The 26,940-nt window shown below is 40.8% G+C and overlaps 1 protein-coding gene across 1 annotated transcript in view; it reads right to left on the minus strand.

The window, feature by feature from the left end:
- Positions 1-1,162: 1,162 nt before the first annotated feature.
- CA8 (carbonic anhydrase 8) overlaps positions 1,163-26,940 on the minus strand; it is a gene marked incomplete at its 5' end in the record, with an annotated part of 60,955 nt that continues 35,177 nt past the window's right edge. The window contains 5 exon segments of the mRNA XM_081952789.1: positions 1,163-5,019; positions 7,859-8,040; positions 13,259-13,371; positions 15,284-15,332; positions 17,606-17,668. Coding sequence (XP_081808915.1) covers positions 7,906-8,040; positions 13,259-13,371; positions 15,284-15,332; positions 17,606-17,668 — 360 coding nt within the window. The 3' untranslated portion in view covers positions 1,163-5,019; positions 7,859-7,905.

Raw genomic sequence — 26,940 nt, forward strand, 5'->3', positions numbered from 1 at the left:
AATTGAATGAAGAAAAACATTAGCAGCAAGAAGACAGAGTGGTGGCATGCAGCAGAGAAATTGTGCACATATCTAAGAAGACTTACTCAAATAAAGATGATCCATATGAACTGAATGAGAAGATTGACAGAGATGATAGCAAGCGGGCAAATAGGATAGGAAATATGCAAAGAGCACCAACTTATTTTCCTCTTTGACACATACCCACATGAAGTGAAGTTACCATTAGGCTAAAGAGCAACATTTTCTAAAATGGACATACACCCTTTGGCATTAACTCTTCAGGACAGCCATTTTCAAAACAGTTTTTAAATTAAAGCTTGGACTATTAGGAAGTGGGGTAAATTCCTGCAAAAGACCAAAAGTCTCACTGGTGCCTTTCTCTCTATCATGAAAGATTTGGTTTCTAGATCAAATTACTAATTTTTCAGGCTCACCAGTTTGGTGAAATGAATATAGTCCAGTGAAGCAAAACACTGCATACATTTTATTAAGGCTTTATAAAGATTTTATTGTCATTAGACAACACACATATATTTTCATTGTCTGTTTGGCCATGCCTGTAGTTGGATGGGATATTTGTCTTTTGTATCTTCTAGACAGGACTGAGTTTCTGTAATGATTTCTATTCTACACATTTCTGCTCACTTATATTATTGTGCCTTTTAAATCATCACTTTTTAATGTGAGTAAAAGGCACATTATTTCACTATTGATTGTAGAAGAACTTATTACTGAACAAAGTTCTGAGAAAATATTACCTAAGTACTTACAAGAAAACAGAAATATATCACTTAATTTAGAACATGGCCTAGTGTGCAAGTTCCATGTCAAGATATAAAAAGTTAAACTGCAACATTGCAATTATAATGGCTTTTGCTAAAATCTCTTAGGACAAGCATATACTTTCTCGGCCTCAATTAGCACTAAACTAATTAACACAGCTCTCTTATATACTTGTGTACAATAGCTCCATTATTTCTTGCCAGTCCCTGGTGTGATGTAAGAGTGATTGAGTAGCTAATTAGTCCATAATTGTATTTAAACATTATATACTTGTTCAAGCTGAGTACTTCTTCCTAAATAAAACTAAATGAAACTGAGTTGGAGTGATGTAAGAAATATATTCCCAATATTAAAGAAATGAAACTTGTCTGTAAAGTATCGATCAAAAATGAATTTTATTAAAGGTAGTGTAGATATATAGAATATGAAGTAATACAAATTCTTGGACATTTAAAAATTATTACATCAATGCATGTTCCTTTAATCATTTGTTAAAAATTAATATCTGATTGTATTAACATATAAAAAATAACACTTTAGGGAGTAGTCACATTTTCTTTTTTAGTTATATGATTGCATCAAGCTAACAATATATTGCTTTTACACTTGAAATCATATTGGCTTTTTTTGTATTCTTATTCCAGTAAACTTGCTTCTTTAGTTCGTATCTGACAATTTTTAAATTACACACTTTTTCATTTGATGAGGCTTAGAATGATACATGGCTAATGTGCTACATTGGAATTGGATATGATATAGTCTTCATCTTATACCCATCACTTTCACGAAAAATATCAAGAATCACTTGGAATTCCCGAACCTCATCAATTGAGAACTAGAAGAAAATCAGAAAGAAATCAAAGAAGTTGTTAACGAAGAATTTGAAAAGAGACTGCCAAAGACCACGAATAAATGATGGAAATTGCCTAGAAGAGAAACCCAAGGCCAAGAAATACATCTAGGGAAGGAACTTAACAAAGAATTTCAGAGAGCTGTTAGAAATTACAATGGCATCTGTAAAGAGATCAAAAATTAAAAGAGACAGGAAAAAACAAGGAAAGCCTCCCAAAGATCTCTGAACTCAGAAAGAGGCTCCAATCTTGAATTGGTATGTAAAAGAATAGCAATAGACAGATAATAATTGATCAAAAGAGTATCTAAAAAAGAGGGAAGGCATCTGCTGACATTCTGTATGGTAGAAGTATTAATATCTAAGCTACCTTAAAAGACATTCCCTTTTTTCAAGAACCTCTGGTACTAAAATATAAAGTTAGATCAGCATTCCAGTTAGTGCCAAGTCAAAAAGCTACAGTAATAGATAGAATTTTCGAAGAAATATGTCAAGCAACAGAAGAATCATATGTGAAGGCTCTAACTAAAATATATCATCAACTCTGAGAAATAACATAATTATCAGATAGTTGGAAAAAGTTAATCTATACACCTGTAGCAAGTAAAGGATATTTGACAGAGAGCAAACTAGCGTATAAGTTCACCCAAAGGAGCTTTTTCCAAAAGGCAACTGTATTTTCTTGTTGTTTTCTTTGAAAAGTTTTTACTTCTCATCTAAAAAGCTTCTTCAATTCTTCAGAATTTATTTAAATCCTTGAAATAATATGAAGGTTGGTTTTATAGAGGTAATCCAATTGAAACTCTTTCAAATTAAGTCAACCTTCAGAGAGCCCCGTGCAGTTCTACTACGCTGTATGTAAGAATGTAAAACAGCATTCAAATATTCATTAACTTTACCTTACAGTCTAAGGCACTGTTTTTTCAAACGTCACAACTTTAAAAGATCTGGATTTCAACTCATAACTGAATTTCAACTTTTAAAGCAGTATTAGTACCGCTTTATAAAGCCTTAGTAAGACTACACCTGGAATACTGCGTCCAGTTTTGGTCAACATATTACAAAAAAGATATTGTGACTTTGGAAAAAGTGCAAGGAAGAACAACTAAGATCATTAAAGGCCTGGAGACAAAAAATATATGAAGAACAGTTGCAGGGTTGGCTAGTCTAGAAAAATGAAGGACTGGGAGGACATGATAGCAGTATTCCAGTATTTGAGAGGCTGCCACAAATTAATTTATTTTCCAAAATACCAGAGGGCAGGACAAGAAACGATGGAAACTAATCAGAGAGAAGCAATCTATAATTGAGGAGACACTTCCTAACAGTAAGGACAAATAACTGGTTAACTGCTTGCCTTCAGATGTGGATCAGGGTGTCAATCTCACAGGCCAGATCCGTCACGTGCTGGCCACACCCACTCCCAGTTTAGCGAAGGGGGGAAAAGTTGTGATACGTCATGTGATAATGTGTCATTGAATGTTTGACACCCCTGTTGTGGATACATCATCACTGTAGGTTTTTAAGAAGAGACTGGACATCACTGGTCTGAAATGCTATAGGATTTCCTGCTTTAGCAGGAGGCTGGATTAGAAGACCTCCAAGGTCCCTTCCAGCTCTATTCTGATTCTGAACTCTATGCTGGCTGGGGAATTCTGGGAGTTGAAGTCCACAACTATCGATGATGAAAATCCTGGCAGCATAATTAAGTTCCACACTTTTGTACATATACTGATATTGATACTAATCTGTCCCATTATTCTGCCCCATAGAATCAGTATATAAAAAATGTCACTTGCAAGAGAAGACCAGAAGTTTTTCAGAACTTGCTTCAAAATACTTCCCCAAACAAATAGCAAATAAAATACGATAGAGGGAAAGTTTATTCAGTTATACCAACACTCTTCATTGCAGAAGTTTCCAGTTCTTTCCATTTAATGTCTCAACACATTGCAATTCTCCACAGTGACTTTTTTCAATTATGCTTCAATTAATAACCACTCATTCAGCAACCAATGAAAGTTATGATGGTGCTGAACATATGGTACTTATGACTGGTCCTCAAGGTTCTGGTCAAGTTCTGTTTGCAATCTTCCCTGCCAGTTTCCTACAAGCAAAGTCAATGGTCATAATTCACTCCTGTAAGTCAGTGCCACTCTCATTGCTTTTTCTTCTGCGGAGCCCCGCTACAAAGTATGAGCCAGTTGTGCACACTCCTGTCTCAGGCAACAGTTCCTCCCCCACTTCTGTTGTGCCATGGCAATCATCTGGGTGCCTTTCCAAACTTGGCAACAGCCACCCCTCGTATGACCATGCTTGCAATGCACCACACCAAACACTTAGCCACGTTCTAGACAGATTGTGAGCCACTCAGTCTTGTCATTTCACCACCCATGATCCTCATTTAACAATAGCAATAGGAACTGTCAGAATTGCCATCACTAAGCAATGCAGTTTTATGATGTCACACATTATGAATGCATTGCTTAGCAATGGAAATCCTAGTTCCTATTGCTGTTGTTAGGACTAATTGCAAATTTATTTCTGGAATTTTTTCTCCCCATCCTGATCTCTTGCATCTTTAGTTCTATTTTCCAGGTTCGTTTCTTTACTGGACAAGATTTTCAGTTCCTCTGACAATCGTTGCATTAATCAAGATCCCTAGATTAATCTCTATTCTTCTTTATTCAAGAAGTTTCTGAGTTCAACTTTTTATTGTTTTCTTAAAGAATAAATCCCTTGGCTAAATTAGTGGTCTTTTTTTTTCCGGGCAGTATTTAAAAAAGAAGGAACTATTTTAGATCCAGAAAACAAAAACAAAATAATTGAATATTTCATTCTTTCTCATAAATTCTTCATGGGTATGCTTTCTTTCATAAGATATATCAAACAGTCATGTCTAAGTGCATGTTCAGTAACTGCAATCTCCAAAATCCTCTGTGTGTTATTGTGATAAGTTATTACTGTGAATAATTTATATGGTGTCAGAATGATACAAGCATGAAAATACATACATATTTAAAAGAAGGTACTCTGTAAATTTAAGTCCTTTGAAGTATCCTTTTTCATCTTTTATCCATATCACATATCACAACATAAATATGAGTGTCCTACATATCTTATTTTGGGTGGAACGTAGAAAAGGAATTAAGTATTAAAACACTTTGAAGTGTTTTAAGAACTAGTGATTTAACACAACAGATTCTACAACCATCAATTACTAACAAACTATTTTTCTCACATCGCGCCTTTATGTGACAATTTGTGACAATATGACATACACAAGCTTCATAGCACTTCCAGGATGAAGTCATTCCACTGCTATTTGTCACTGGACACATCAAATTATCTTGCGTTTCCACTGCTACGTATGTGCTTTGCTTCTAGGACAGAACATAAAAGGGCTCATAACAGAAATAGATTCAATCACTTCTCCTTTATAGGAAGCCATTACATTCAGTTTTCATATAATAACATTAATGTGCACATATACTACACTCAGTTACAAGCAGTCTTACACCAAGTGAATATACATTCAATTAATGGAGAGTATTGGAATTGACTTGAAGCAGTTGGAAAACTATAGATGCCAACAAGCAAATAGTAGAATGAGAATGAAGATTATTTTAAAAAAAGCTCCACCAAACCTTGTGCAATATCACAGATCTTTATTCCAATATAAGCCTAAAATTATGTAAGCTCTTATACGACAATGTAGTCTCAGAACTATTGTTAGCCTTTAGATAAAAAGAAACAGTCTTCAAGATTATATCTTTGCGCTGTGTAATTGATAAATGGCTCCACATTACATCTTCAGCCATTTCTACTGAAGCAAATCATATTAAGTCAATATGTCAGTTCAAAGGGGAATCATACTCCTTGCTAGAAAAATTCAGTTCAGTGTCTTCAGAAAAGTATCCAGCAATGTGATCCATTATTCAGAAAAAAATCTAGGGTGACTCTTTTTAATAGCTTTTAGGCAAGTCAAAGGACCACAAAATCTTCAGACAAGATCAATTGGCTTAGATCAGAATCAAGGGTCTGGGAGATGAAAAATAACGTAGTATATCATAGTTAATATATTTTTCACCGTGTTCATTGTGTAATTAAAATTCCTATTTGAACAAGCCAAAGTTGTAAGTTAGAGTTCACAGTCTGTGCAATCCAGTTAGCAAGCTACAGAAGGAAATCCATTTGTGGTTAGCTACCTCTATGAAAGTAAGCAAAGAGCATGATCTGAATGTCAGGCACCAGCTTTACTGCTTTGTTATGGCTTAGTGTGATATCCTAATGAATTCTTAGATTAATTTGCAACCATAGATACAGGCAAATACTGCAGAAACCTCCATTACTCTGTAATTCTGTCTAGCATGATTGTGATGTGCATCCAAAACACAAAATAATGCAAAATCACTAAATACAATTTGATATAAGGTTAAATGTTTGAACCAGTGTGGGATAAAATAATATGAAAAACTTGACATTTATATTCTACAATTCTAACTGAATATAGCCTTCCATGAATATTAATATATTCCATGTTCAGTTCTATTATTAGCTTCTAAAATTGCAAGTTATTTAAAAAATTGCAGCCAAAATGCGGCCTTCATTTCTTCTCAGACAAAAACAAGCTAAATGATACGTTGGAGATCCAAAATCAGTGTTATCATTTATTTCAAAATCAACTATTGAACATCCCATATTGAACGGACACTTTGCCAGAATAAAAGATTTAAAACTTTTCCTTTGAATTTTTCTAAGTGGTAGTTTCCCCCGATTTCCAGCACTATTTTCCTCATTAGGGGAAACATTGAGAAACATCTGTTCCCTAATAAAACAAAGAGCAACAACTGAGAGGATTTAATTTTTTAAAAGGTGCAGTGGGGAAAACATTACTTTTCATCTTTCTCAGTATTGTGCTCCCAGTGCATTTCCAGCAATCCTGAAGCTGCTTTGCCCAGAATTTTAAAAATGGTCCAACAATGGAGATCTACTATCTCATCTTCTTGATGAGAAGAACTGCTGAAGAACTGCTGAAGAAACAAGATTAAAGAAAGGGATCTTGTAGAATTTAATAGTTCAGCCACCCCCTTTGTTCTGTCCATTATGAGAGTAAAAACTATATGAATTACAATACCATTTATAAGACTAGCATTTTGTAGATTAATTATTACCATTGCAATTTGAGATTCTGCTGCTTGGCCCATCGTAAAATTGGGCACAGGGCAATTCATTTAGCTGATAGCCCTGCCATCATAAAACAATTGTCTTAACCTCCTAACTTTCAGCTAAGCATGCTATAAGGATTGTTTTATTTCTCCAAACCTTAAAACCCTGAGATAGTTAAAATGCTATGTGATCCTGTTAAATGATAAAATTTATTACTTTTAGGTTTTTAGTTACAAGTAGTTCTCAACTTATGACCACAATTGGGAGTAGATTTCTTGTTTTAAGTCATTGCGGTCATAAGTCAAAGTACGCATGTGACCAGATTTGATCTTTTTTTTATTAGGATATATCAGCATAGCTGTTAAGGGAATCCATGTTGTTAAGGGAACACAGCAGTGTTAAGTGATGGTTTTAAGTCAAGAATTATCTGTATAAGCTATAAGCTAATTATAAGGGCCTGCCCTAAAAGTTATCAACAATAATTACAAATTTGAGAAGAGAAGATTATTGGCAGGAACATGACATCATTCTCAAATGTCTGAAAAGAGCATCTGACAAAGGTCAAGGCTTATGTTCTGCCATTCCAGAGTACAGAACACAGAATAATGGATTTAAATGAAATGAAAATATTAAGAAATATTTCCTAATATTGGAAAAAATATTAGAAAATATGAATATTAGGGGAAAATTGTAATAGTAAGAACAATTTATTGACAAAAATGGAAACAAATAGTCAAAAAGGGTATGAGCTCCTTTTTCATTGGATATGCTAAAATAAAAGGGCCGAATTGTTATTTGCCAGGGAATCCTATATTAAGACTTTTTGCACAGAACAAGATTGGATTTAAGGTATAAATGTCCTCTTTCAGCTCTGTGATTCTCTGACTTTAAAAATGACTTCATATCATATTGAAAATATGGTCAAAACACAATGTACAGATATTATACTTTTCCACTTCTCCAAAAGGAATGAATATGTCTTTAGAGGAAATTATGCTGAAGTTAGCACAGAAGTCATATTTTATACAAGTCAGTATTTTTATTTTCACTTACCTATATTTTGACTTCATTTCTTTTTCTTTTTTAATTATTTGTCTCTGCTACTGGAAAGCAGCCCTTATGACTCTGTCATTAAGTGGCTGTGTTGGTCTGAAATTATCTCCTAAATTTCCATCGCAACCTTCTAGGAGCTCCGCTCCTTTAATATGATTCTTCAGTCCTCGAAACTCTTCTATCTAATAAAACAAGGAAATTGATATTTAACTCCCTCAATTAGTAGTTAAAGCTGTTAAAGATATAGATTTTTTAAAAATTCTATTTATTTTTTCTCTCTTTAACATCATCCCACCATTTCAATTGTTATGACATACAAAGCTTTTTTAAAAAAAATTCAACCAAAAATACATTTAAACTGAATTAAAATGAACTAAAATAAAGAAATAAAGTGTATCAGGTACTCCCCGTGCATTAATTCATTTCCCTTCTTCCCACATTAAAATTTAAATTTCTTATCATCTTCTTATCACCTTCTGAGGAAGGCTTTTGAGGCATTATAGATTTTACTGTATCAAACTAGTGATTGTTTCCAACAGAAATTGGATTAAAATAGAAATTAAAAAAAAATTCTTTGTGAACTTGGCAATGTACCAACATTTCGACAGGTTTCCATTCCTTTGTTTTATGACATGATTACAAGGCTGAAATGAACCAACTACACAAAAGCCACCTGACTATTCTAACTGAAGACTAAGCTTTGATAGCCTATTCTTGCTTAATCGTAACATGAGCCTTGTTTGTTTATTTGGATTTATATGCCGCCCTTCTCCAAAAGGACTCAGGGCGGCGTACAACATTAAAAAAAAACACATCCCAAAAGTTTTTAAAAAATGCATATCCAAAAAACAAACCGAATTTAAAAGACAATACATTTAAAATAAGTTAAAATTAACAGGCCAGGCCGGCTTGCTGGAAAAGCCAACTTTTTAGGGCGCGTCGGAAGGACCGGAGGTCAGGGATTATGCGAAGCTCCGGGGGCAGCTCATTCCAGAGGGAAGGCGCTCCCACAGAGAAGGCTGTCCCCCTGGGGGTCACCAGCCGACACTGTCTGGCCGACGGCACCCTGAGGAGGCCAATTCTGTGGGATCGTACTGGACGGTGGGAGGCTACTGGTGGCAGTAGGTGGTCTCGCAGGTACCCTGGGCCTAAGCCTTATATTTCACAAGGAGACACACCAATTGTTGGACAACCAGGACAAAATTGACCATTTAAAAACAGAAAAATAAAGAAAGGGTTTATGAGAAGTAGGCAAAACTAAGTCTTCCACAGAACAATATGCTTTTAAAATGAATCACCTGGACAATGTAAGCACATGATTTTTTTATGGAATTTATTTTTAGTAGTTTTAGTAGTTTCCCTTTATATGGATGACGTTTGTAAAGAGTTGAAGTGAAGGAAAAGAGCTAAAATACATTTATTAATTCAATGTTATATATAGTGTACTACTGAAACGTATCTTCTTTTCCAGCAGGACCTGCCATTCTGAATAAAGATATTCTTTATAATCAGATTTTTAAAATTTTGGAAAACAAATCTAATGGAATTCTAGCCCGAGATTATTCAGATTCATAATGGAGGGTTCCAGATTGTGCACCTTGCAGTTGAGATGGGGAGTTACATTTCAAATAGGAAAAAGATACTAAAATATCAGAAATGCATGAAGATGGCTTCTTAAGTGTGTTTCAAAGTCTTTTATTTTTGGAACATGGGAGAGAAAAAGGAAATCGGGAGGAGATTAATTATTCCAGAATTACTGAGAAAATATCAGTCAATGAGGAAAATGATTTTCTTCCTTCCTTACGGGGATTATAGAAAGTGTCATAAACACAGGAGGCAATTTTTTTTTATCCAAGCAGGAAATGTCCCACTTCTCACCAAGAAGACATTACTGTATAATCAACTGATCTATAAGCAAAAAATAGAGAAGGGAAGATCTGCTCTTATTGTTAAATTTTGTAAACAGTCTATTTCAGCGATGGCGAACCTTTTTTGGCTCACGTGCTATAAGTGGGGGGAGCGCAGGTGGGTCGTGTGCAGGCGTGCCGCACCCATAATGCAATGTGTGATCCCCCCCAGTGCGCATGCGTGCACTACAGGCATGACTCCCCCATTTGTACATGCTTTTTTCGCCCTCCTCAGGCTCCAGAGGCTTTATAGGAGCCTGGGGAGGGCGAAAACAGCCTCCCCTGCCCCCCTGGATGCCCTCCGGAGGTGTCAGGGACCGTCCAAAGGCTTCCCTGACGCCTTCAGAGCTCTACAAATGACCCTCCGAGCAAACTGGACGGTCCCTGAAGCCTTCGGAGCGCTCAAAACGATCCTCCAAGCAAACAGGAAGTGACTTCCGGTTTGCTCGGAGGGTCGTTTTGAGCATTCTGAAGGCATCAGGGAAGCTCACGAAGCCTCCGGAGCCTCTTTTCGCCCTCCCCAGGCTCCTATAAAGCCTCTGGACCCTGAGGAGGGTGAAAAATGGCTTTTAAAAAGGGTGAACCTAGCTGGCCAGTGCGCATGCGCGCTGGCCAGCTGACAGGGCAGCGCCTTGCGTGCCCTGACAAATGGCTCTGCGTGCCACGTGTGCCATAAGTTCGCCTTCACTGGTCTATTTTAACTATGTACTATTGTTAGAAATGACCTTATGTAAAGCAGAAAGATTTCTTGCTGAAAAAAGCAGAATACTGTAAAGTTAATAGTATTGAAGATGATAGCTGTACTACTACAAAGCAGCAGCAGCAGAATGAATGAGTGAAGACAAGAAACAGCAATGAATAAATATATATGTTGAATACTCTCTTCTGGGACTGCATGGACAAATGCTTGTTATCTCAACTATCTTCAGCAATATTTTGTAGGTCTTCCAAGACAGCCCTGTAATATCTTTGATCCCATCTATCTACCTTAACTGTTGTCTTTACTCAATGCTGTCCCACCCTTGTAATTATTTTTGTCTAGAATATTACCTAGGTACACCACATATCCCAAATAGGTCAGGCTTTATTTTGTGAAAAATGAATGAGTTCTTTTGCAGTTCTGTGGTACACTTAGTAGTTACCTACATATTCATAATTCTCAGCAATATTATTCTTTTGTCTTCTTTTTAAAAATCCAGCTATCAGATCCATATATCGCTACTGTGAAATCTACTACTTTTAACTTTTCTGATTTTTCTGATCATAGCAATATTCTTATCCTGGGACCTTTTCCCTAGAACAGGAGTGTCCAAACTTGGGAACTTTAAGACTTGTGGACTTCAACTCCCAGAATTCCCTAGCCAGCATGGCTGGCTGGGGAATTCTGGGAGTTGAAGTCCACAAGTCTTAAAGTTCCCAAGTTTGGACACCCTTGCCCTAGAATTAATCCCCTCCTCCACTGTTATCTATTCTTTAGTTCAGGAAAACTGAACCATCTTTGCCATGCTTGTTGACAACACCTTTGTCTTTCTAATCTGTAACATTATCCCAAATTTTTCTATTTTCTTTTATGTTCCTAATGAGATCTTCTAAATCTTCTTTATTTTAAGTGAGGAAAATGCTTCTGTCTGCATATCCTCATTGTTTTAATGTGTATAGAACTCTACAGTATAAAGTATATATTTATCAGTATTTTCTATTTTGTGGCAAGAAGTCTAGAGTACCTGTACACATAATTTAATGCGTCAAAACTTTATATAGGACATATTTTATATATTAAAAAATCCCTGAGGTTAGTGACTGAGTATGCTTGGTAATGACTTATTCCTCTACAGTTTATGGGATTTTTAGTTTGAATGGAAACTACTAGTTTTTCTAGTATAGATTATGATGGGTCATCTATGATAAATAAGAAAATACTGAAGCCAAACATGTATATAAAACTTTGATAATGGATCACTCTTTGTCTACTGGAGATTCTTAGTCATCCATGCTATGGTTGTTCCAAAGGTGCTTTTTGAAATGGCAACTGGACTTTCTTCTCACCCAAGAAGCTTCTTCAGTTTTGACAGAACTTCTGCACTTCTGACAGTCCAAACTGAAGAAGTTTCTTGGATGAGAAGAAAGTCCAGTTGCCCTTTCAAAAAGTACCTTTGGGGTACTCTTTGCTTTAAAATATGCTAATCAGATGCTCCTGTACACTTTGGCATGTGCAGTTGTAAGCAGACTGAAGCAGATTTTTATCTGCAGCCACTTAGAACGAATGTCCTAAAGTTCACATTTCATTAAAAGTAAGGTATGTCTTTACCCGAGGAATATCTGTGAAGCTGATGGATTTCCACTCCATATAGCTAGAATCTACCACTGTAGCCATTTTAAGAAGCTAGTCTTTTGTAACAAAAACAACCCCAAATCCTCTAATACAGTGGTTCTCAACCTGTGGATCGGGACTCCTTTGGGGATCGAACGACCCTTTCACAGGGGTCGCCTAAGACCATCAGAAAACACATATTTTTGACGGTCTTAGGAACCGAGACACCAATTTTATGGTGGGGGGGTGGTGGTCACCACAACATGAGGAACTGTATTAAAGGGTCGTGGCATTGGGAAGGTTGAGAACCACTGCTCTAATAGTTAAAATAACTAATGAAATAAAAATGGTAGTCATTGAAGAAAATGAGAATTAGTTTGGCACACAGTTGCTTGCCACCAATGCAAATGAAATAAGTCAGGAGATTTGAAGAACAAAATACTATTAACCTGGTCTGGTTCAGTAGCCTCTACACTACTGTTTAAAACAAGAACAGCAGGTGGCCTGCAGTCTATCTATTAAACATAGCATGTGCCCTTAACTATCTGTTGCCTGCTGGACTTCCTTGCAATGCTGTAATCATGTCCTTCCTGGATAGTAACAAGAAGGAAGCCTATATGACTCAAAAAAAGTCCTTTCAAAGAGGCAGAAACCAAAGTTTCCCATGAAGAGAAAATTGCATGTATCGATAATTGTCCCTAGACTCACGTGAGTTCTGGGTCAGCTATGGAACATACTGGCACTGGTTGAAATGGCTCTGGAGAGCAAAACTAGCCAGCAACTACTGGATAGTATTGCATTAGGTCCTGGAGCACACAAATAAGGCTATTTTGCACATCTGTTCAAACATCTGCTAGTGTTTATTTTAAGGGAAACAAGCGTAAAGGTTTTTTTTTTTTAAAGAAAACTGCTTGGCATTTATTTATTTCTCTTTTCTCCTCTATTTTCTGTCTCTCTTTCATAGTAAGTTTTCATTTTTATAATAAACGAACAAAATGGCAACCACAGTTCTTCATTTCTGACCTTTCCATTTTAATAACACAACCTTTATTTTGAAAGCTATAAACTGGTCAATTTAATGAGATTTCCAGGAAAAAAGCAAGTATAATGCCTTGCAATATATTTGCATGCTGTAACCTTTCACTGAGAATTTCAGGCTGTGGTCGTAAGGACAACCCTTACCTGAAGTTGGGATACAGTTAAAGGATATCTAAATAAGATCCACGTAACACCTTCACTGCAGGGTGGGACCGTGAGGGAGCCTTCATACACCCAAAAGTCTCTTAGCAGTGGATCTGAAATTGAATGAATACCTTGGTTTGAGAGCAATAATGTAAACATATTTGAAGAAACGAAATCATTTTACCGTATGCAATCTACAACTGTTCAAACAGAATCTCTAGGAAGTATCTCATCAAAGGCAACCTGCAGGATTTGATCCCTAGATCGTATTGCAGCAGAGAGAGGTCTGTGTGGGGTGCAACAGAATGCAACAGAAGACATGGTGATCTGCTTCTGAGGATAGTTCTTATAAAAGCAATCCTTTCCTTGAGAAACATTTCTATTCTTCACAGGATAGAAACATTTCAAACAGAAAGCAGGGCAACCACAATGCATCCTCTAGTTTGGTACATCCAGTTTGTGGACATCCATATGAACTTCTAACAAGAAAAACCTCTGAAATAGCCCAGTTATCCAAACTTCCCCTATTGCATTGAACTCAAGATATGATGTATGATATTTGTGCAAATAGACTTTTATGTTGTTTTGTGCCTACGTAGCTTTCATTTCCAACCCTCTGCTAACAGCTCCAGTTTTAATCATCTTCCTTCACTTTTCAGAATTATCCTAAACAAGTGTACAGATTTAATGCTGATGATCTTATCTTCCTAACAATTTTTATTTTGCATATGTTCTTGAAGTTCCTTACATGTACAATATAGCTTCCTCACATGTAAATAGTTATCTAATTCCTACTAAAATCTATTAATCAGTAAATATGTATAAAACTGTTGTCTCTATACACTTAGCTTTATCTTGTAAAATACTGGCATGCAATTATCGAATGTACTTAAATAATGGAATTATAGGGACAAAATTTAAAAACAGATGAAGGATGTTCTTCTCTTACAAACAAATAATGCTAAAGGTCAAAGAGGAGAAAGGCATTTATTATAAGCTACAGATCAAACAACTGTGCAGATTAATGTGAATATTGGTGTTACTGTGGAAATTAGAAAAGATTTTTAAAAAGTTTAAAGTTAGATAAAAACTAGGCTTGGAATTTGTCAGACAATTTTACCATCTACCCTGTAGCTTTAAGTAGAAAATATGTTATTTAAACATTAGAGACTGTTCAATGTTGTTATTATTATTATTTAAGATTTAATCTTCAATTCGATTCACAGCCTGGGAGTGGTAAAAACTTAGCAATTCACGTACTAACAAAGGACATAAGAGCTGTTAAGATAACATCTGAGCAGGTTTTTTTTTTTTTTTGCAAAGTCAGAATATTCAGTTCTAATAAGTTCAAAATGTTCATGTATCTAGGCAATCCTTTGGGCATTTTTCTAAGCATGTATTTCTTAGTTACGGTTTGTGGAAAATATGTGTAAAACTCAGAACCTCAATACCTATTTGCTAAATAGTTCTGGGCACAAAAAAAGAGCTCATATATTCCATTCATAATAATTTCATGTGTCTATAGACAGGGCAGTAACTTACTTTATTTCCAACCTGAATTACAGAATATGAACACAATAAATGTACTGTGCAACTATTATATATATGATGTAATACCGTAATAAATACTTCGAAAACTATAATTCAATCCTGTGAAGAATTGAATATGTATTCCACACATAACATTTTCCTCAAAACTTTTGTTATAATGGGCTATACCACTATTCTCATCCTGATGATCTCTTAATGAGAATGAATTTGCAATTCTGAGAATGACTAGCTGAAGCTGCAGCCTCAATGTAGCTAGAGTATAACTAAATTACAGAACACTGAAGTGTTTTGTGTTCAGAGCTATATTTGTTCACCATTCAGTTAAGTCAAAACTGTTGCTCAAAGTTGATAACTTGACAGCAGTTTAATTTGATTCATATCCCATTTTTATGCAAAGACTGTAACTATTAACAAAACCAGGAAGCGAGTGTTTAGTGTGTACAAAACGTTTGTGGCACAAAAATATATACTCACCTGGTAATAATGTGTTGGGATTGAAGCAAGGTATTATCTTGGAGTTTCCCTGAAAAGTTAACAGAATCCAGATTGTTTTTAGTTTTTAAACAAAGAAGATATGAATTTAGGGCAGGGGTGTTCAAACTTGGGAACTTTAAGACTTGTGGACTTCAACTCCCAGAATTCCCCAGCCAGCCATGCTGGCTGGGGAATTCTGGGAGTTGAAGTCCACAAGTCTTAAAGTTCCCAAGTTTGGACACCCCTGATTTAGGGGAAAGTGGACTGTAATTTCTGCAGTACGAAGGAAGGAAGGAAGGAAGGAAGGAAGGAAGGAAGGAAGGAAGGAAGGAAGGAAGGAAGGAAGGAAGTTACCCTTAAGGTATCTATCAATCTCTGACAATATCAAAGTGATCGGAATTTGTAATACTTTTAATTGAAAATAATGACTTGATCTAGAGAGGACTGTTTGAATACTACAAATGTAGAATTTTCAAAACATACAATTAAACGTTGTACATAATTCAATTCTATCAACATGGAAACCAATATAGTTACAAAGCATCTAGAAAATCTTCCCTACTGTAAATGTTTACTGCAGGTTCAGTATCTAAAATTCCTACACAGGGCAATAGTAGAAGACTATTCACGAATAGTATCCTTTTGGACAGTCTGGAGGGATTGATCTTTGGGGTCTGCAAGAGTTATGTTCCCTTCTCTCAAGCCAAGCTCCGAAAGTATGTTGATACTGAGTTACGGTGAGCCATATGATTTCATTTTGCCTCCCTTCTGTTCAATACTATTTGGTGTGGGGATGGGGTGGGGGTGGGGGGTCATCTAGGTTTTTGGAAAGGGTATAATCAGTAGGCCTATGATATTTTAGAATCCAACTCCAACAATTCTAGTACCATTTGTAATTGTCTAAATTCAATAATAACAAGAAGATTAAAGTTAAATTCAGATAAGACAGATGTGTTCTTGGTAAACTGGAACTAGGAATTACAATACAATACAATACAATACAATACAATACAATACAATACAATACAATAGTAGAGTTGGAAGGGACCTTGGAGGTCTTCTAGTCCAACCCCCTGCCTAGGCAGGAAACCCTATACCGTTTCAGACAAATAGCTATCCAACATCTTCTTAAAGACTTCCAGTGTTGGGGCATTCACAACTTCTGGAGGCAAGCTGTTCCACTGATTAATTGTTCTCACTGTCAGGAAATTTTTCCTTAGTTCTAAGTTGCTTCTCTGCTTGATTAGTTTCCACCCATTGCTTCTTGTTCTACCCTCAGGTGCTTTTGAGAATAGTTTGACTCCCTCTTCTTTGTGGCAACCTCTGAGATATTGGAACAATGCTATCATGTCTCCCCTAGTCCTTCTTTCTCTTAAGCTAAACATACCCAGTTCCTGCAACCGTTCTTCATGTTTTAGTCTCCAGTCCCCTAATCATCTTTGTTGCTCTTCTCTGCACTCTTTCTAGAGTCTCCACATCTTTTTTACATCGTGGTGACCAGAACTGAATGCAGTATTCCAAGCGTGGTCTTACCAAGGCATTATAAAGTGGTATTAACACTTCACGTGATCTTGATTCTATCCCTCTGTTGATGCAGCCTAGAACTGTGTTGGCTTTTTTAGCAGCTGCTGCACACTGCTGGCTCATATTTAAATGGTTGTCCACTAGGACTCCAAGATCCCTTTCACAGTAATTAAGAGAGAGCTTTAAATTTTAATACACCTGTAAAGCCTGTAAAGGTCCCTATTTTGGAATGCTCATAATTTTAGCTTGTTTTGTTTGTCTGATTGATTGATTTCCATAGCAAATGACTTTGGGCGGCTCACAATTCAGAAACATATATTACAATTAAAATCCTAAAAACAGTTTAAAACAGTAAAAAAAAACATTAAGACACTAAAAACTTTAAAATCTCTAAAGCTGTTTATGGCTTCTGAACTGGAAGCGTATCTGCAAATTAAGCACCTCTTCACTTTGGCTATCAAATTAAACTTTATATTTTAGCTGCCTCTTGTCTTGATTATAAAGATGTTTCCCTTTTTTATTAATTAATGTTAATGTCAAATGTGTTTTTTAATATAGAATTGCAATTTATATTTCAATATTTTGGATATTTAATACAATACAATAGCAGAGTTGGAAGGGACCTTGGAGGTCTCCTAGTCCAACCCCCTGCCTAGGCAGGAAACCCTATACCTTTATTTAGTTGAGGAGAAAAGAGAAATATAAGTAAATTAAATAAATGGCTGCTAAACATTCCATTTCTGCAGAAATTCAGATCACATTAAGTCCCTGATCCCGAATTGTATATTGAAATTTTACCTTATACTGAATGTCTTGCAGAATCTCGGTCACAGCCTTTAGGCCTGAATGTTCTTTTCCTATCTGAAATAAAACCAGCAATAAATACTGAAATATAATAAAGGTTATTCTACCTCTAAAATAGGTTAAAAATACATTGTTCTCTGACACTTGGGTATATCAAACCAAAAACAAGTAATGTTATTCATTATGTATATGAGTTATTATTCTTACATGAAGTTCAAGACATTTGTGTTGCTGTTTCTTACATGAAAAACCATCTTCCTTCTAACGAGTTCAAGGGAACTTACCTCTATTAGTGATGACTGACCTTTTTGTTCTTGCATGCCAAAAGCGTGCGTGCACGTGATAGCGTGTGCATGCCCACACCCATAATGCAATGTACACGTGACACCCCCTGGCATGCCCCACCCCCCTGTGCATGCATGCACAACTCACCCACCCATGCACGCACGACCTCCACCCACAGCCCGTTTTGAGTCTAGCAGAGCTCCCTGCAGCCTCCTGGCAAAAATGGGCAGTGGAGGAACCACATTTCCTTGTGCCCTGTTTTGGGCCTAGCAAGGCCCCCTGAAGCCTCCTGGGACCAAAAATGGAGTGCAGGAGGGCACAGTGTACCCCCATGCTCTCCTCGTAAATATGTGCCCATGTCCTGCAAGCGCAACAGAGACCCAAAATCAGCTGGCCGGCGGGAGGCGTGCACATATGCACGGTGGAGCTGAGCTGGGCCAAAAGCTCGCATGCTCGCAGAGAGGGTTGTGACAGGTTGCAAGGAAGTAACTACCAGACTTATCCAGAGTTTTTTTACAGTGTACTTGGATTTAAGGTCATAGTCTGCACTACTCTTGGTACACTGAGTCTCATTTTCTTTCGTCTGTATTTGCCTTTCCTCATTTAACTTAAATATCCTATGGAAGGACAAAACAGAGAAAAAAGGAAATAAAACTCAGTGGGTCGGGAAGGCTAGGAAAGCGTAATTTAATTATCCAAGAACACCTTGCATGATTATTGTTAGATTTTTTAAAAATCCCACCTTTTTATATAATTGTATATAAAACACATGTCATGTGTATATTTATAACATTATTCTATAATATCTTAATTGCAAGCATGTACCTGTGTATGAATTAGGGGAAAAAACCTATTCCACACTGAGTTTGAACGGGATTTTTAAAAATTAGCTGGTTTCATTGAAGGTCCTTCTATTACTCCAGACCTATGGTCCTTTGTTAGTGGGCCAGACTTGACAAACTGAATGAATTGAATTGAATGAAATTGAAAGAATAAATAAATGTTGGCAGAGACATGAAGAATATAAAGTTCCAAGGAATGAGTTAAAGGGAATGCTAATAAGTCAAGTTCAATCAGCTAATGTGAGACATCAAGAAGGAGAAAAAATATTTTTTTTAAAATATTAATGGTATCCTAATAAGCAAAAATGAACATTAATAAACAACTATAGGCTATTAAGATCCACAATGCTTGTGACATAGTTGTCTTCCTGTCTGAAAATAGTATTTGAAGTAAAAGCAAGTTCATAGCAGTCTTTGAAGAAAAATCAATAGCTCAGGATAGCAAATGGTCATACTTTTGCTTTGAATGATAAGATGATGTATCAATGAAAGAAAATGAATCCCCCACAACAGAAACACATAATAGGAGAAACTCTAAAAAAAGGGGGAAAGAGAAACAAGGACAGTGGATTAGAGTAACAACCAGTAGCAAAGCACAGAAAAGGCGTTCTACACCGCTGTAACCAAAAAAACCCAACAGGTTTTAGATCCTTGAAGATAAAGCAGACTATTCAAGGAAAAAAACAGATATTGCAGAATCAGACACAACATCAGATACAACTTTGCTCTATAAAAGAGAAAGAGAAACTGATAATTCACTGTTATAAAGAACTTAAACAAATGCTGATGAATTGTGGTGTATACCAGGAATATGGATCGGGTACGACAGAACAGCTTCTAAGTGTTATCAAAAAAAATGAGAAGAGAGAGGGGACTGAAAGTATACCTCTTCTGGATCTGTGTAGATAAATGATGGTCTATAGAAATGTATAATAGTAATAATAGTAATAAAGCACACATGAGAATAAATGGAATGCTTGGTGTAGAAATGTATAATAGTAATAAAGCACACATGAGAATAAATGGAATGCTTGGTGAATAGGGGAGTTCTTGGTGCTATGCTTGGATTTATTTTTTATTATTATTGTTTATTTTAATTATTAAAATATTTAAAAAACAAAGGTGGTAGATGCAGAGTAAAATGACAGAAGAGCACAATCCAATTGAAAATAAAACTTCTATAACAGGGGTGTCAAACTCAAGGCCCGCAGGCCCCTCCTGGAAACAGCAAAAGACTGCCCCACAATGCCTCTGCCAGCAAGAACGGAACTCAAGCAGGCTGCCCGCAGCTTCCCCAAGCTCTGTTTTCGCTGGCATAGGGTATTACAAGGCTACCGCGAGCAAAAACAAAGCCTCAATGAATGATGTGGAGTCACGCCCCCTGGCCATGCCCGCCCCCCGGCTCCTTGAGGTCAAATACAACCCTGATCCCGTCCTCAATGAAATCGAGTTTGATACCCCTGCTCTATACCACAGAAGACAGTTTGATTATGGAACCAATTACACAGAATAGTAATTGCTTCCCTTTGGTTGGATGTGTTCAGAAGTTAAGTTTCTATTCTTTTCAGGTTAAAGAGTGCAATCTCTGGGAAGAGAAATAAGAGAACATTGAAAACTCTATCAGATTATTGCACAAAATTAAAGTTGTTCTCAAAATTTTGTACATTAAAAAAATGAAAAATATAAACATATTTTGGAAGCTGATTTAAAGTGCATTAACTGGGCAGGAAACATTTGCATAAGTTAAACAACCTTCACCAACATCTTGCCCATTTGCTGTGCTGAGTTTAATTCGATTTTGTTTGGTCTGGCCATAAGAATAAAAAACTAGAACCATGTAACTAATTGAGCTGCAAATACATCCAAGTAATTATGGGGTAGAAGCAGCTCTAAAATGTGGACAGCATTTCATTCATAAGAACAAAAGTTGCATTCTGAATCCAAGCCACAATATGAAAATGATAGACACCAGAGATGCCCACGTATAATTAGAAACCATTGATTAATATTATTGTTTTTATTTTGCAAAAGTAACCTGGTGCCTGGTTGGGCTGATTTTATTACTATTTTTAAGAGTTTATTTCTACATTATATTATTGTTCTTATTAATCAGCATAAAATCTAATTGGGCTGTTTTGACTCAAGCCTTGAAAAAAAGCTATTCAAATATCTACAACTCTTAAATATCCCACAGACATATACAACTCCATATGTTCATGCAGAATTCTGGCAGCCATGACTGTGAATTATCATTTGCTTGAAGGGCAATGCAGATCCTCATTAAAATATACATAGCCCTAAGAGGAGAGAGAAGGGGTCTTGAAGTTGCTTGTGAATAATTGGCACCTAGGCAGCAGACTGCATAGGCATATCCTTCCGTTGATCAAAGATTTCTCTAAAAGTTCACTCATTGAAGGGTACTTAAAATTTCCCCAGCACCATTAAAAAAAATGTTCCATCTGAACAAAATTTAATGATGTGGAGGAGGGCCATGGGAAAACGGGAATTAACCCTTTTGTTCTACCAGCAGAGAGCACTCCTGCTGATTCACAGACACAGTTCTGCTGCATCAATTCATATAAATAAAACGACATACAAAATCACTGTGCTCTTATTATCTTTTGTTCTTGTTGATGGAAGTGAAAGTACATTCGCTCAATTTTGGAGCTGTGAAAGTAGTTTTTGCGAGAACAGCTGACTTAATATATTGACAGAAATGGAAATATGTACCCCATCCTAGATAGTCAATTGTTATTTGTACCTAGTTGCTAGTTTATATAACAGGTACTTATAAATTGTATAACATGTTCTTACAAATGTGTATATTTTCCATGAAATGAATTTGGCATTCACCCAATTGGTTCTGAATCATAGGACATGCAGCACTTAAGAGTCAAGTGAAGAGATATTTTCAATTAAGGTAAAAATACCTACTTCTCCTGCTAAAAAAAGATTACATTGAACCAAGAATGGAATGGAGTAATAAGTTAAAATAGATTTATTTAACAATTTAATTTAACTTTCTGAGTAATTCCAAGGTTAGATCTGAAGAAATTGGATAACAGCTTCCAAAGCAATTATACTCCTTTAGGAGACCAAATTTTCATTATTTTTAGCAGTCTTCTCTGCACTAGAGCCATATATCTTTCCAATCAAACGCCGAAGTCTCCAAAGAATCTAACACATGAGAAATAGAAGTCTACAAAAAAGTGAAGTGTGGGGAAAGACGAGGCTTGACAAACTGAGGAACGTCCAACTCTATTTTATTTGTAATAACAACGAGAAGTCATACAGGAGAGAATCACCCGTTCCTTAGCCTGACAGCTATTTATACGAAGAGCTGTCAGGCCAAGGAACCAATCAGGAACGCCGGTCAGCCCGCCTTCAGCCATGCCGCGCCTGATTGGCTAAGGCGCGGCATGGCTGTTGCTGGCTGACAACAGGGGAATCCCCGATCGGAAGTCAGGGAGGAAAGGAATATAACACTCCTTCCCCCCTAGCGAGGACGCATGCGTAACAGTGGAGCATGCGTAGTCGCTAAGATAGGCTGGGCGGCGTCGGACACGCCCAGAACGCCTCAGAACTGGGCAGATCGTCGGAGGAGGAGGTGGTATCCGTGGGAGCTCCTCCCTGGAGGGAGCGGAGCTCCGGGTGCCATCTTGAAGGGCTATCCCAGCCGGAGGCGGAGACTCAAGGGCAGGTAGGCAGGGCCGGGGTGGCGCGGCCGCTGGCGGGCTTGAGTCAGGGAAGTTCAAATTGTTGCGAGGGACAGGCTGGCCTGATTGAGGGAAGGCCAAAACTGGTTGCAGCGGAGGAACTGGTAGCCCAACGGAGGCTGGGACTATGGGCGGCTGTGGAAGGCGGAAGGCGCCTGGAACAGTCTCTGTCGGAACTTCTTGCGGCCTGGGCAACGGCGGGGAAATCGGATGCGGCGCCAACCCCAGGGCCTCTGGTGGAGTGGTCGAGGCCGACCTTGCGGGGTTGTTGTGTGGATCCGAAGGTTCGCGGCACCTTAATTGATCCACGTGGCGGCGCCAGTCTGCACCGTCGGCAGTCCGGACCCTGTAAGAGCAGGGGCCGGTTACAGTAGTGACGGTGGCAGGCACCCACTTAAGAACCCCGGAGAAAGCCCTCGCCCAAACTGGATCGCCCTCACGGAAGGAGCGGGAAGGGGGCCCCTGGTTGCTCGGCTGTGCCTCAGAATAGGTTGGGTGCAACCTATCCAAGGTGGTCCGCAGGCGCCGGCCCATCAGCAGCTCAGCGGGGGTTTTTCCGGACAGTGGACACGGGGTGGAATGCTGAACCAGGAGGTAAGCAGCCACCCTCGTGGGCCAGTCGCCCTTGTCCATTCGTCCAAGGGCGTCTTTGGCCGAGCGGACAGCGCGTTCCGCCCGGCCATTGCTGGCCGGATGATAGGGAGCGACGAGGGCATGCCGGATGCCTTGGGTGGCCAGGAAACCCTGGAACACGGTGGACGCAAACTGAGGGCCATTGTCCGACACAACGACGTCCGGCAAGCCGTGGGTGGCAAACAGGCGCGTTAGTGCTCGGACAGTGGCCTCGGCTGTGGTGGAGGTCATGAGGATGAGCTCCACCCAGCGCGAGTAAGCGTCCACCACAACCAGGAAAACCTGGCCTCGGAAAGGCCCAGCGAAATCCAGGTGTAGGCGTGACCACGGGCCGCGAGGAATCTCCCACTCCCGCGGCGGGGCCGCCGGAGGCGCTGGACGGGAGACCTGGCAGGTCGAGCACCTGGCAACCCAGGTAGCTATCTCGTCGTCCAGACGGGGCCACCAGACATAGCTGCGCGCCAATGCCTTCATGCGCGCTATGCCAGGGTGGCCCTCATGGAGGCGAGACAGCACCTGGTCACGCAGAGTGGGTGGAATGATCACCCTGTCCCCCCACAGGAGGCACCCACTGTGAAGGGACAGCTCTAACTGCCTGGCCTTGTAGGGGCGGTGGCCATCGGACACCGGTCCCCCAGGCCACCCCCGCAGAACCCAGGTCATCACCTGGGAGAGGGTGGGGTCGGCCAGAGACGCTGCCGCCACATCGCCCGCAGAGAGCGGCAGGCGAGGTCTGCAATGGCCAAAACAGACAGGCAAGGCACTGTCTGAGGGTTGGAGACGGGCAAGGGGCAGCGGCTGAGGGCATCAGCGTGCCCCAGCTGCTTGCCAGGGCGGTAGACCAGGGCATACGAGTATGCCGCTAGGAACTCCACCCAACGTGTCATCCGGGGTGACAGAATGGGAGGGGTCGGACGGTCACCGGCCAGAAGCCCAAGGAGCGGCTTGTGGTCAGTGAAGAGCGTGAAATGCCGTCCGTAGAGGTATTCGTGGAACTTTTTAACCCCGGACACGGCAGCCAGAGCCTCCTTGTCGATCTGGCTGTAGTTTCTCTCCGCTGGAGAGAGTGTCCGGGAATAAAAAGCTATGGGGGCTTCCGAGCCGTTGGGGAGTACGTGGCTCAGGACAGCCCCCAAACCCACGGGGGAGGCGTCACACGCAAGAGTCAGGGGCATCCTGTCACTATATTGGACTAGGACTGCCTCTGACATCAGCATGTCTTTGACAGCCGCGAACGCATGCGCTTCGCGGCTGCCCCAGCGCCAGGCCGCCGATCGGTCGAGCAACCGATGCAGCGGCTCGGCTAGTGACGCCTTGTGCGGCAGAAATGGCGCGTAGAAATTTAAAAGCCCCAAGAACGACTGCAGCTCCGCCTTAGAGGCGGGGGTGGGGGCGTTCTTGATGGCTGCGACTTTCGCAGGGATGGGGTGGATTCCGTGGGCGTCTATGGAGAAGCCGAGGAAGTCCACTTTAGGCACAGCAAATGAGCATTTGCTGCGCTTCAATTTGAGACCCGCGCCCCTAAAACGGTCGAGGACCTTCCCCAGTACTTCGAGGAGTCCTGAGCGGCTGGAAGCAGCGATCAGGACATCGTCGAAATAGGGTACAACGCCAGGGAGCCCATGGAGCAATCGCTCCATGAGGCTCTGGAAGATCCCCGGGGCTACGGAAACGCCGAATTGGAGGCGGCGGCAATGGAAAGCCCCTAGGTGGGTGACGATAGTCTGTGCGGCCGCCGCTTCGTCATCCACCGGGAGCTGCTGGTAGGCCTGCGCCATATCCAGTTTCGCGAAAATACAGCCCTGCCCCAGGGAGTGGAGCAGGTGCTGTACTACAGGGACTGGATAGGGGTTTGCTTGAAGGGCCAAATTGATAGTGGATTTAAAATCGGCGCAGAGGCGTATGGAGCCGTCGGCCTTCACAGGGACCACTATTGGGGTCTCCCAACGTGAGAAGTCAACAGGCTCCAATACGCCTTGCGCCAGCAAGCGGTCAATCTCCACATCAACTTTGGCCCTTAAAGCAAAAGGCACCCTGCGGGCCTTCAGCCTAATGGGAGCAACCTGGGGATCTAAATTAAGAGAGATGGGGGTGCCCTTGTAAAGTCCCAGCTGGCCGTCAAAGACGTCCGCGTAGGCGGAGATGACAGCCGCTACGTCAGGGGGCGTGTCTGAGATGGAGTGCACCCCCTGCACGGAGAGACCAAGGACGGGGAACCAATCCAACCCCAGTAAAGCGGGGAGGGGCTTCTCAACCACTAGGACTGACAGGCAACCCGAAAACCCCCCGTATTCAACCCTGACTGTATAGCAGCCCAGGGTTGGAATAAGAGACCCCTGATAGTCCCTTAGGGCCACGGGGCTGGCAGTCAAGTGGCTTTTAAGGACGCCGGGGCACAGTTTCTGAAAGTCAGCCCAGGCAATTATGGAGCGGGACGAACCGGAGTCCACCTCCATTACGCAAGGCGTGCCCTCAATGCGGACTGACGCCTTGATTCTGTCCGCACCTGCGGAGGCCTGGTAGATCGCCTCAGCAGGGGCGGCTGCTGGGCTTGGCTCCACCGTGTAGCAGCTGGCTCTCGTGCGCGGCTGGCGGCGGGGCTGCTGCTGTGGTCCTGCTGTCATCTGCTGGCCTGTGGCTCCTTGGGGTGGTGGTGGAGGCAGCACAGCTTGGCAAACTTGGGCTAGGTGCCCCTTTTTTGAGCACCGGCGGCAGATGGATGCCCGGAATGGGCAGGCGGACCGGTCGTGGCTGCCCCCGCAGCCAAGGCAGGTTGTCACAGTCTGGCGCGGAGGTCGCGGATTGCGGCGCCTCTGCAGTTCTGCCAGGCGAGCCACGAGCTCTTCCTCTTCTTCAGCCGGGCTCGGAATGGGCACCAGCTGATCAATGAGGCAGGTGTGCGCTGGGGCCGATGTAAACGGGTGGTGGTCCATCTCAGCGACGGATTGCTCAGACAGCTCCACCGCCCGTGCCTCAGCGACCGCCTCTGCCAAGGTGATTTCTGGCCGAGCCAGGAGACGCCTCCTCAGCCGGCGGTCCCTGATTCCGCTGACAAATTGTTCCACCAGGTTGTCCTCCAAGTCTGGGAACTCGCAGGGAATAGCTGTGGTCCGCAAGGACTGGAGGAACTGGCTGACATCTTCGTGCGGCTTCTGAACGCACTGGCGGAAAGCGTACCGCCGGGTAATTTTCGATGGGGTCGGGGCGTAATGCCCCTTCAGCTTGGCCATCAGCGTATCCCAGTCGAGATCGTGGACTGGCAAAGGGGCTGCCAACGCCCGGGCGGCGTTGAACATCGGGGTTCCGCAGCTACTGAGGAAGAAGCTGCACTTCTCCTCCATCGGAATACCCCTCTTTCCGTTGGCTCGCAGGAAACACTCGAAGCGCTCCAAAAAACCCGTCCATCCTTCTCCTTCGGTTCCGAAGGGAGCGAACGGAGGAAGCGAAGACATAGCGGCTTGAAGTTGTGCGGCTCGGGGAGCTTAACTCAAGCGGCCGTGTGAAGAGGTCGGGTTCCGTCAGGGTCGTCGCCTCAGGAGGATCCCACCTTCGTCGCCAGTGAAGTGTGGGGAAAGACGAGGCTTGACAAACTGAGGAACGTCCAACTCTATTTTATTTGTAATAACAACGAGAAGTCATACAGGAGAGAATCACCCGTTCCTTAGCCTGACAGCTATTTATACGAAGAGCTGTCAGGCCAAGGAACCAATCAGGAACGCCGGTCAGCCCGCCTTCAGCCATGCCGCGCCTGATTGGCTAAGGCGCGGCATGGCTGTTGCTGGCTGACAACAGGGGAATCCCCGATCGGAAGTCAGGGAGGAAAGGAATATAACAAAAAGCCAAACCGGAAGTC

The sequence above is a fragment of the Natrix helvetica genome (genome assembly GCF_964273705.1).
Source record: "Natrix helvetica genome assembly, chromosome: 4".
In the NCBI taxonomy this organism is placed as follows: domain Eukaryota; kingdom Metazoa; phylum Chordata; class Lepidosauria; order Squamata; family Natricidae; genus Natrix; species Natrix helvetica.